Source organism: Canis aureus, chromosome 23 (genome assembly GCF_053574225.1).
Source record: "Canis aureus isolate CA01 chromosome 23, VMU_Caureus_v.1.0, whole genome shotgun sequence".
NCBI lineage: Eukaryota > Metazoa > Chordata > Mammalia > Carnivora > Canidae > Canis > Canis aureus.
The window spans coordinates 45,210,323-45,222,394 of NC_135633.1; the positions used below are offsets into that span (position 1 = coordinate 45,210,323).

At 38.5% G+C, this 12,072-nt stretch overlaps 2 protein-coding genes across 6 annotated transcripts in view; one reads left to right on the forward strand and one right to left on the reverse strand.

Moving 5' to 3' along the window:
- Positions 1–5,989, reverse strand: part of MRE11 (MRE11 double strand break repair nuclease) — a 73,569-nt gene extending 67,580 nt beyond the window's left edge. The window contains exons 1-3 of one of the 4 annotated variants that reach the window (XM_077867498.1): positions 5,838–5,989; positions 4,204–4,322; positions 2,249–2,381 (exon numbers count right to left, since the gene is read on the reverse strand). In XM_077867498.1, the coding sequence (XP_077723624.1) occupies positions 2,249–2,381; positions 4,204–4,223 (153 nt within the window). In that variant the 5' untranslated portion in view covers positions 4,224–4,322; positions 5,838–5,989. Of the gene's footprint in view, positions 1–2,248; positions 2,382–4,203; positions 4,323–4,962; positions 5,505–5,837 lie in introns of those variants that run through there. The other 3 variants (XM_077867497.1, XM_077867496.1, XM_077867499.1) reach the window with 3 other exon arrangements.
- Positions 5,189–11,567, forward strand: ANKRD49 (ankyrin repeat domain 49). Of its 2 annotated transcripts, none has more exons than XM_077867504.1 (3): positions 5,189–5,325; positions 8,304–8,658; positions 10,051–11,567. In XM_077867504.1, exons 2-3 carry the CDS (start codon positions 8,401–8,403, stop codon positions 10,510–10,512), a joined length of 720 nt encoding a protein of 239 aa, XP_077723630.1. In that variant the 5' UTR covers positions 5,189–5,325; positions 8,304–8,400; the 3' UTR covers positions 10,513–11,567. The 2 variants fall into 2 exon arrangements, with proteins under 2 accessions (XP_077723630.1, XP_077723631.1); XM_077867505.1 differs by lacking the exon at positions 5,189–5,325 and adding an exon at positions 5,466–6,037.
- Positions 11,568–12,072: the final 505 nt, after the last annotated feature.

The following is a 12,072-nucleotide window of genomic DNA, read 5'->3' on the forward strand; positions in this document are numbered from 1 at the left end:
TCATAAGGGATACTAAATACAAAATCAGGGGCAAAAGTAAATATGCATTGGGGCTGTGGGGGAGGAGAGTGCTAAAATTAAGAGATGTGGAAAGGGAAACAAGGAAAGAGAAGGAAAGTAAAGGACAAAGTAGAAGAAAGCAGCTTATGTTTAGGAAAACACACATTTTAGTACCTATGAGGAAAGAAAGAACACAAGGTTCTCTAGCAGGAAACAGACCTCCTTGGGCTCCAAGTTTCTCTGCCCTCAGGGCAAGAGGAAATCACTTTAAGAGGACTGTTAGATACTCCCTCATTCTTAACAAGTTTTAAGAGTTATCTACAGCTTATTATATCTTTTCTAGATTTTAAGATAACAGCATGCAAAACCAGAAAAGATTTTTCACTCTCATGGAGCTGACCTTCTAGTGGAGAAAATCGTGAGTAAACAAGTAAATTTTCAAAATAATATTTCATATGATGTTATGAAAAAAATAGAGTAATTGATAAAAGAGTATTTGGAGATATCTGGAAAGACCTCTCCACAAACGTAAAACATGCTCTAAGCAGAAGTGCAAAGGTCCCAGGGTAGAGCTTGCCAGTGCGGACAGAGCCCAGTGAACAATGCAGAAAGTTGTAGAAGTCTCCTGGCAGGGGCCAGAACAGTGTGAATCTTATTTAGTGTGAATTTTATTTTAGATTCAATGGAAGGCCACTTGAAGATTTTAAGCAACAGAGTGGTATGATCTGACTTATTTTAATAGTTCACTTTGGCTATGCTGAATAGATTTAGGGGAAAAATGCAAATAGAAAGACCAATGAGAGCTACTACAGTGCAACAAAATATGATGAAAGTTTTGGGCTAAACATAAAGGAACAAAAACAGTTTCTATGTATATTCAGGAGGAAAAACCAAAAGATTTAGAGAAAAACTAAACAAAATTTTGAGGAAAAATCAAGGTTGAAGATAGTAATTTTTAAGTCACAAGCATTTACATTTACTCTCCAGGTCTTTCCTGAAATGTCTAACAGGACCTTTCATGGGCTTGCTGGAATGTTGACCTGAATGTCCTATTGAAATCTCCAACTGAAATGGCCTAAATCAGAATTTACCACCTTCTCACATAAAGAAGCATTCCTTCCTTACTTAGAAAGTATTTTTATTTTAGTACCACCATTGGCTCAAACTTAACATACTCCAGAGGTTGTCCTCTCCCTTTTCCTTTTTTTTTTTTTTTCTTAATTTTTATTTATTTATGATAGTCACACACAGAGAGAGAGAGAGAGGCAGAGACACAGGCAGAGGGAGAAGCAGGCTCCATGCACCGGGAACCCGATGTGGGATTCGATCCCGGGTCTCCGGGATCGCGCCCTGGGCCAAAGGCAGGCGCCAAACCGCTGCGCCACCCAGGGATCCCCCTTTTCCTTAACTCTACCCCTGAAGTATGCAAATCCAACCTTTGAAATATTTCTAGTATTCATTTCCTCTTTTCCATCCCAAGGCCACTACTTTAAAAAGGTAGTCTAGTCTCCAATTCATGCTATATATCCTGTTGCCAAAAGATTTTTCCATTTAATTGGATACAAACTCCTCATTCTGGCATTTGAAGCCCTCCTTAATGCAGCTCAAACGTTTTCAGTCTTTCAGCAGGCTTTCTAACATATGGCCAAACTGACCTGCTGTATCCTTAACATACCTCATACTGTTTCACCCCTGTGCCCTTCTTCCTGTTTCCCAAGAAATACACATTCTTCATGCTCTTCACCCATCAGAAGCCTACCCATCCTTCAAAGCCCAAGTTAAGTGCCACCTTGTTCACTAAACTGATCTTGCTATCTTCTATATGTTCTCTCTTCTACCTCTAAACTCCCAGGAAAGGCTGTTTATAATTTTCTTATGGTTCTTACCATGTAAAATCCCGCCTCTGAGCATTATGGACGTTTGTCTTATCTTACACACTGGTATATGCTCTTGGAAAGCAGAAATCATGAGTCATCTTTCCATTTCAAATAGAAACTGCCACAAGATCCTGCATACTCACAAACACCCCATAAATATTTGTAAACTTTTACAAACTTCTGACAAAACTAGCTCCTACTTGAATTAAGATCACGAAGTACCCAAAAATCTGCTTTGGGTTTTTTAGTATATTGATGCTTAAGCAGGCAATCTGAGCACCTGAGCCTGTAAAACATATCAACTTTAAGAAAGGAAGAGTCTGTTGACAACAGGAACATAGTAAAAACGGAAAAATATAAACCAAACTCACTTCATTTTCTTGGGCAAGTCTTAAAATCTCATCCAGTGTTACATACGTATCATTTCCTCTGACTGCATCTTTCTCCATAAATCCCAGATGAATATCTGTTGCAACTAAGATTTTAAAGGTATTTTCATCATCACTGTATTTAAAAAAAAAAAGGGAACATTTCAATATAATTCATTAAAAGGATGCTCAGATTAAAACCTAAATTTAGAAGATAAATAATAGCAGTTATACAGTAAAATCACTTTTCTAGCTTTAAAAGAGGTCTGAAAATTTGAAGTGTTCAACAGATGGTCAACATTAGTTTGTCTACGACTAATTTAAAACAAAAAACACACTTGAATTTTAAAAAGATTCTGTGACTCCTTCAAAAAAGTATAACCTTATTACTTCAGTCTTACACATTCTTTGGACCCTGGACCTAAAAGCTTGGTTGTTTTCCAATTCTGTCCCACCCCCAAATCCCAAGAATTTGATCCCAGATCTAAACTTGCTATTTATTATTTTGTCTCTTCCAGGAAAATCAAAGTTGACTAGTTAACTTAAAAAGTCCTTCCTCTTACTTTATAAGCAGATTTAAAAAAAAAAAAATTCTATTTATTTATTTATGAGAGACACGGAGAAGGAGGCAGAGACACAGGAAGAGGGAGAAGCAGGCTCCATGCCTCCATGCAGGGAGCCCGATGTGGGACTCGATCCCAGGACTCCGGGATCACGACCTGAGCCGAAGGCAGACGCTCAACCACTGAGCAACCTGGGCATCCCTATACACAGATTTTATCCTAATAAGCTAGTAACTTACATTTAAGCTTCTGAAGACACTTCTTTGATTCTATTCCCTATACAAAGTTAAGTGTTTCATTAACAAATTCAGCCAAGTAACAAAACAGAATTATTTACAATTCCATTTGAATTTGGTAGTATTCAAAGGTACTCTCACTGAAGCAGCAAGGTAGTAATTAATCACTTAACTTTTACTTTCTTTAAAATATTTATGTATCTATGATCTCATCTCAACTTCCACATGTAAAGAAGTAGGTGTTACTATCTCTGAAAAATGAGAATGTTACAGAAAGAAATTAAATGATTTATCACACAACTAAGTGGAAGAAGGATTTATCCACCCAGTCTATTTTCACTAAACCATAATAAAGTAAAAAAAAATTTCACATAGATCTCCAAAATTGAAATCTCTATATGTGAGATTTTTCCAGAAAAGATTTCTCTTCTGAAACTTCAAAGTTAACACATATGCAGAGTTCTAATTCCTACATACACCCAGGCCAATCAGAATACTTTCAAGTCATGTTACCCTATGCTTCCATAGCAATCTATAAAGTATCTTCAAATGAATTCTCTCACTTAAACATCTAAATTAATCTGAGAAAGGCAATTTTGTTCCAATTATACATATAAGATGAAAAAATTGAGGCAAGGTTCAGAGAATTGCTAACCTGCGAAGGTCACACAGTATTAACCAAGGAATTGCAGTCAGGATGAAAGACTTCAAGTCTAAAGCTTTTTCCACATAACTTCTGATTCTTTTACTGACTTTCATTTCACTCAAATTCATTTCCAATTTATTCAGCGCTAGAGCAATTTAGTACTCTAAAAATCCACTCAAATAGGCTTGCATTGACCATTAAGACTCCCTCACAAAGTTAAAGAATATTGATAGCTTCAATATTTTAAGAAAAACCTACTATAAGCTTACATACAGCAGTAATATACTCAGTTACTGCAAGACCTCAATCTATAGCTGTATACTATCTTTTAGTTAACACGTAATATTAACTTTTTAACATTCTAAATATTCTTTTTGATGACGAACGTTTCTGTTCATAAGCAAGCTCTTCATTTACTAATTTTTTAAGTAAGTTTTCTTTCATGGTGATCATAGTTGATGGACTTTAGAAATCCAAAGCAACAAAAAAGGATTCCAGAAGGCAAGTTCTTACAGGGTATCTGCAGGACTCATTTTTAGGGTCAGTCCAGCTGGTCTGGAACCAGTTTTCTCTCCAAGTACTCCTGGGCCGTATGATCAAATATGTCAGAAAAATCCACTCGATTCCAAATTCTAAAAGCAAAATTACATTATCGTAAAACACACATTCTTTTAAAAACAGACTACCAATTTTAGGAATTTCATGTACATCTAAGCACCTGTTATATTTTTATTTTTTAAGAGCTAACAATAGAAAATAGCACATCTCCAGTGCTATTTTAGTCTCACCATTATGATTAAACCACGGAAAACTAATGTTTATTAAATAAATGTGCAGAAAGGGTCACATATAATACTTCTGGTTTAGCACACCAACTCTGTGCAAAAATGTTTAAAGTGCATGCACAGGCTACCCCAGAGCATGGAGAAGACTCCGTATTTGCCGCTCAAACACGAGATCTTTCAAAGGAATGGTCCTGTTTAGGAAAACAGAAGGGCCCCGCTTTTAAACTACTGTAAATAAACAGGAACACGTGCTCCGCGGAGCTCGCCGGCGCCCGTAGGCCCGTGGAACCCGCCAAGCTGCTGGCGACTCCGGGTTCCTCCGAGGTTCCCAGCCTCAGCACCCCCAGCCCAGCCTCCGACCCTCCGAAGCCAACACCAGACCCCTCCGGGACGCAGCCAACTCGCCCCACGGATCCAAGGCAGTCCACGGGGCTTCCGCCCATCCCACAGAAGTAGGAGGCGGTACGGTTCCTAAATTACCCCACACCTGCGCTCTCCAGAGCTCCTCCACCAGACCTCCAGGCTGTCTTTCCCCCGAGAAGGAGGAGCGGTATACGAGCCCCCGGAGCCTGCGCGTAGGAACCCGCTGGGCCACCCACCCGAATTGGGCGGGAGCGAAGGAAAAAAAGCAGCAGCAGCCGCCGCCGCCGCCGCCGCAGCTCTTTCCCTCGCGAGACCTCAGTGATGACGTCACGCTTCCATGCTTCCTCGGCTCTCATTGGCTGCCGCACGCCGGGAGGGCGCCGGGAAAGTAGCGGCGACGCCCCGCCCTCCAGCAGGAGCCAATCCTGAGAAACCGAGGGACGACCCCGGAAGCGAGGCTCGCGGCGCCGGCTCTCCCTTCTTTAAGGTGGGTAGCTCCTGCTGGTCCCGAGCCGCGCTCCCCGGTCCCCTCGCGCCACCTAAAGAGTGCTGGGCCCTTGGGGGCGGGTCACCTGGCGACCCCGGCTGGGACCTGCAGCTCGGCCGCGGCGTGGGCCGTGGGTCGTGGGTCGGGCTGGAGCGGCTTCCGCACCCCGGGCTGGCTGGGAGGCCGCCGGCGCGACTCCGGGCCCGTCCAGTGCCCACGGGCCGGCGGGCGGGACTGGGGCCCTCTCCCTCCCCGTGGAGTGACCCGTGGGCCGGAGGGCCGGGCCGGGGCCTTCTCCCTCCCCGGAAGTTTGACCGGGGCGCTGGAGGGCCCGGACTAGGCGCCTTCTCTCGCACTCCCACTCCCCAGAGCTAGAGCATTCGGCCCTTTTATTCCTGTTTTCTCCTCTGGATCCCGGGTCAGCACATCTGGATGGCTTTGTGCTGAGAGCAGTAAAATACAGTGCAGTGACTGACAAAATAATGTGAAACTTTTGAATTAGGAAATCTGACCTTTAGTTCCACGGATGCGTCCTTAATTTAGGGCGGGTTGTTTTCATCTATCAGAAGCTCCTCGCCTTCACCTGTCAGAAGGGGTTTGTGACCGCGTCTGCTGCTCACTTATTTGTGAGGCGTTGACATAGTTTAAATCTCTGTCGAGATGTGTTCTTTTAAGAAACATACCCTATTTCTTCCTGGTGGAATATTATCAAGTAAGAAAATTAACTCAATTTTTAAAAATCCTGAATCAAGGAAATGCACCTAGGTTGGACTCTCTAAATTAAATCTACCTAAAATATAAAAAGAAATTTTATATGTAACTTATTGTACCTGGAGCAGTAAATTCAGAATTTATTTTAAAAAGTGTGTGTGTGGGGGGTATTTTTACAGAAAGGAAAGAGTGTGCTTTAAGCAAATAAAATGCGTGCTTTATTGTTTCTGTATTTGATATAATTAACTTTATTGGTATCTGTTCAGAGTGTTGGATGAACTGATGTATGATCATTTTTGTATTGCAAGGTTCAGGGAATAGTTTGAGAGTAAAGAAAAAAATGAAAACCCCAATGGGAGTTCTACATACAGATCATAAACACAGGAAACAAACTGACGGTTACCAGGGGGGAGAGGAGTGAGGGGATAGGCGAAATAGGTGAAAGGTATAAGAGGTACAAACTTCCAGCTATGAAATAAATAAGTCACAGAGAGGAAAAGTGCAGCATGGAGAATATAGTCAATAATACAGCAGGTATGGTCAGTGGTATAGTGTACTGTGCTGAGCAATGAGTAATGTATAGAATTGTCGAATCTCTGTGTTTTACGCCTGAAACTAATAAAACATTGCATATCAACAACCCTTCAATAATAAAAAGTGACAATTCCAAGAGAGCTAATAAATCATAAAGCAATCCTGATGGGGTCTCCATAGACTCTGAAAAGCTGGGCAGGACTTGGAAATCCTTTAGTACAGTCATTACATTTTACAATGACATAATAGGCCCAGAGACTTTATTAGTCATGAGTGATAAATTTAAGCTTGAGGCTAGTATTTTTGGCACTAATAATAAAATCTAATGCTACATTAGGATTGAATACTATTAAACTTGTGAAATTAGAAAGAAATTGGTATCTTAAGAGTAGACTAACTCTGGAACCTCTTTAAATCCATTCCAGGCAAAATCAAGTGACAGGGCTTTAATTAAATCTAATTCTAGAAATATTTCTTAATGTTCTCTTATTATATTTATAGCCTATACGTATAGTAGGCTATAAATATAAGTTAAATACAGTCCCCATCCTTAAGTTAATAATCTTCTAAGGAACTAATTAGTGCTGAAATAAGACAGTATGTTAAAAAAAAAAAAAAAGACAATATGTAGCACCAAAAAAGCTTCTAGAGAGAAATCTAATTAGGAAGTTCAAGAAAGATTTCATGAAAGAGGTAACATCTGAGAAGAGCCTTGAAAGACTGATAAGATTTCAACAAATATAGTTGGGAGCCTGAGAAATGGTATTTTTAAGATATTATTTATTTGCATTAAAAAATTGATTAGGATTTAGTAAGCTGTGTAACTCTTTAAACTGATATTGGTTTATAAATTAATGTGGCAGCCTAGCTGAATAAATGTCACTTCCTTCAAGGAGCCTTCTTTAATCCTTTAGGACTGTATTATTCTAATCCTCTTGTATACTCACAATATGTGGATGAAGTCATGTCATAGCACAGATCATACTATTCTTGTCAGTCACCTCCCCTAGACAGTAACCTTAATGAGGTTAAGACATGGATCTTGTTCATTTTTAAATCCCAATACCCAAAGACCGGCACATATCAGGCATTCTATTCATATTTGTTGAATGGAGTGAATGACAGCCACATTTCAGTTCGAAACGAGAAGCCAACTAAATTATAGTTGTGTATCAATGAATGGGACTCCATTTTAAAGCAGTGAATTTCCCAAACCTGATATTATTAAGATAGAAATACGGTAATTATTATTTATGTTATAATAAAGATCTGCATTGATGGGAGATTTGGACAGATGTCCTTGGGGCTATTCCATCTCTAAAAATGCCAAATTCTTTGAAGTAGTTTATTAGAAACTAAAAATTTTTGTTTCTGCTTTATGTCATCTGTGTGTCTGTTTTATAAAAATTATGAATAGGCCTGTCTTTTTAATTATAATTTCAAAGCTTTAAGCATATGTCACTCTTAGTATAATACAATAGGATATAAGCCAATAGATTCAGAATAATATAACCATTGACTTAGTAGAAGAAAACAAAAAACATAAGGAGTTTTTACCATTAAAGGCATAGATAACTGAAATCTCAGCTCCAGTATTTAGACAATATAAAGAATACTGGTAAAACCAAAATGTTTAGACAGGATTTATTTGTGTGTGTTTGCAAGACTTATCTGTGTTGTTGATAAACACTTAATTACTGTTTCACTAATGATTTTTGTGTTTGTGCTTCCAGATATTGATGAATAAAATAAAGCAGACGTGATTCATCTCTAGAAAGATTATTTATACCCTGGCATTTGAAATGTTTTGTATTTAGAATCATAGTAAAAATGGAAGGAGGGAAAGTAAGTGATAATGGAAAACCAGACCCAGACAATTCTGTGGACTTTTCTGAACACTTTAACCAACTTGAATTGTTGGAAACACATGGACACCTTATTCCCACTGGTACCCAAAGTCTCTGGGTAGGGAATTCTGATGAAGATGAGGAGCAAGATGAAAAAACTGAAGAGTGGTATCAATTACAAGAAAAAAAGATGGAAAAAGATCCAAGCAAATTGCTTCTTTGGGCTGCTGAAAAAAATCGGGTAAAAACAAAAACAGTTAAAAAGGATACCATACTATAGTAGAAAAAGTATTGGATTCGGAGCCAGAAGACCTGTCCCTGAACCTCTATTTGGTTTGTAATTTTGGGCAGATCCTACCATTCCTGAACCTCTATTTTCTTACCTATAAAAATGGCCATGATAATACCAGTATCTTTTATACAGGATTTGAGGATCAAATGAGGCAATGTCCATGAAAGGACCTAGTAAGTCACAAAGCATCCTATTAGGTATTATTTGGAAGTTTAAGGGATAATTATAAAGTTAACAAGAAATCACCTGTATTTTTTAAATCATTTATATTAAGTCATTAAGATCATCCTAGAGACAATTATCATTTAGAAGAGGGAGGATAGAAATTAACATGTTTTGAATACCAAATATACCATGTGCTTTTCTACGTTATTTGATTTAATCCTCATATATCCCCACAAGGAATATTCTTCCCTTTTACTAAAAGTTTAAGAAAATGAGATTCAGGAATATTTATTTGCCCTGTATCATCTAAGTAGTATCATCACATCTATTCTTCCCACTTAGCCACTTCTACTTCATTTTACTAAGTTCTTCCATGTCTGTGCAACTAAACTAATTAAAAAGGTCTCGTATTTTTTGATAAATTTTTAACTTGGGAGCACTAGAGATCCAAAGACCAAATTGAAAATCACTTCCTAAAAACATGTTTCTAAAGTTGTTTTAGTTTGAGCTCCTTAATCTCTAGATTTCCTTGTTACCATTGTATTCTGATAAAGAAGTTTATTTTTCAAAGTTTTATGCACTTCATATATTGGTGTCATAATCCTATGGTAGAAAAATCAGTTATTATGTTTCCTTCGCTAACGAAATATAAAATATTAAATACAATTATAGTGTGTATTATTCATCTAGGACTAAAGGTTTTATGTAGTGAGCCTTAATTGGGCCAGGGGTAAATTTATGATATTCATACATTCAATATTGGTGTTTGATATTCAGAGTCCCATTCGCAGAAGCAAGAATGTGGTTAACTTAACACTAGTTTGTTCATTCTTAAATCTGTTGCCTTCTCTGCCCCCAAAAGAAATTTTTTTTTTTTTAAGATTTCATTTATTTATTCATGAGAGAAAGAGACACAGGCAGAGGGAGAAGCAGGCCTGATGTGGGACTTGATCCCAGGACCCTGTGATCACCCCCTGAGCCAAAGGCAGATGCTCGACCACTGAGCCACCCAGGCATCCCCCCAAAAGAAATCTTAAACCATTTTTATTTCTTAAGTCACCTGCTAACAAGTTTTTATTGAACTTAAGTAAATTTGACACCACTAGACAGTTAAATTTTCTTCATTTACTGTTTCGGGTGGAGCTGGGGTTTTAAAAGATGTCTTTTCTGTCTCAGCTTACTACAGTGCGGAGGCTACTGTCTGAAAAGGCTACTCATGTGAACACTAGAGATGAAGATGAGTATACCCCCCTTCATCGAGCAGCCTACAGTGGACACTTAGATGTGGTGCGTGAGCTGATTGCACAAGGAGCAGATGTCCACGCAGTGACAGTGGATGGCTGGACACCCCTGCACAGTGCTTGTAAGTGGAATAATACCAGAGTAGCTTCTTTCTTACTTCAGCACGATGCAGATATTAACGCCCAAACAAAAGGCCTCTTGACCCCCTTACATCTCGCTGCTGGGAACAGAGACAGCAAAGACACTCTGGAACTCCTCCTGATGAACCGCTATATCAAACCGGGTCTGAAAAACAACCTGGAAGAAACTGCATTTGATATTGCCAGGCGGACAAGCATCTATCACTACCTCTTTGAAATCGTGGAAGGCTGCACAAATTCCTCACCTCAGCCATAACCATAAGGGTTCTAGTAATTTTCTTGTTTCCAAGTACCAGTGCCTCCTTTGTGTAAGATAGGAAATATCCCCATGATACAAGGTTGCCATCAAAAGTTTTACTGTAGAAATTCAATAGTACATAATCTAAAGCCCTTCCAAGCGAATCGCCTAACCTTGATGTCAAAATGTATTTGAAAGTTGTTTGGATATATCTTTACCTATCTATGTGGACTTTGTAATTTTTATCAGACATAATTTTAATGCAAACACTTGTAACGGGTTGTATAGAAAACTAATGATATTTTTGGTGCTGATCCAAGAGAAGTGTATTTTTAAATATCCCCCATCCTGGATCTTTGTGGAGTATTTAGTATATTGACACGTATTTTTATAAGGTGAGGTAACTCAGAACTTAATTTAAAAATCTCAAGTATATTGGTGCAGTTCAGCTGTCTTCTCTACATCACCATAGCCATTTGCTTTCATTTCCAACCATAAGAACTAATTTATTAGTGACTTGAATCATCAGAAGTTTAAAAAAAAAAGTTAAAAAAAAAAAAAAGCTTAGATCTTTGTCTTTTACAGCATAGACAATTTTCAGGAAAGTAGTTAGCTAAAGTGTTTAGTCAGTGAATGTTATATACTGCCTTTGCTACCACAGTTCACACAATCCTGTGGACAGTCCTACCTCACCCTGGTCAACCTACATGATCCTTCTTCCATTGGTGAGTCAGCATGGCCTTTTAGACATGCACACAACTCTACCTTGGTCCAAGAGATCATACTGTATCTGCTCTCCAACTGGTTTTTCCTGCCTAATCGTGTTGTTCGGGGCACTGCTCAGATGGTCTCTCTAGTTCACAGGAAGTATTTATTTTCCAAGGTCCTCCTTTTATACAAATCATACTAAGTCAAAGAGACAAGAGAAAAGGAATTCTAAAAGTGAAGAGATGTTGATTATGTTGGGGCTAGAACCACAAAGTGGCTCAGGCTTTCAAAAGCCACAGTGTGGATAGTGACAAAGCATAAATATTAAATATCCAGAAAAAAATAAAAGTCTTGAACAACAAAAATGGCACCAATTCTTTTTTTTTTTTTTTTTTTTTTTTTTTTTTTTTTTTTAACAAGCACATATCTTCCTTGGATCCATACTCTATGTATTTATTCAGCATGCATTGAGCAACTATTCTCTCTCTGGCGGAGTTTTCTGCCAACTACCAGCCTCTCTGTGACTATTCCCAAAGGATTTTCTCTTCATCTCTTAACACCAGAACTGACGTGGTATGGGAAGGGAACCAAACCAATGAGCCTTTTCTTCTTATATATTCACCAAGATTAATCTTTTTGAGCCAGCCCATGTGATCCACTCATTCTAGACTAACAATGTTATTTAATCAAATATGTTTGGTGGTTTGGGGATTAAAAAAACATTGAAACATCTCAGGAAGGTTAACATATGAACTGAATCATGACAAATAGGATTTAAGAATGAAGAGAGCTTTAATTATTCTGTGATCTCTGACTAGGAGATGCCTCAGTTTCAGAGTATCAGTGTCTGTGATGCAAGGTTTTTGGCAG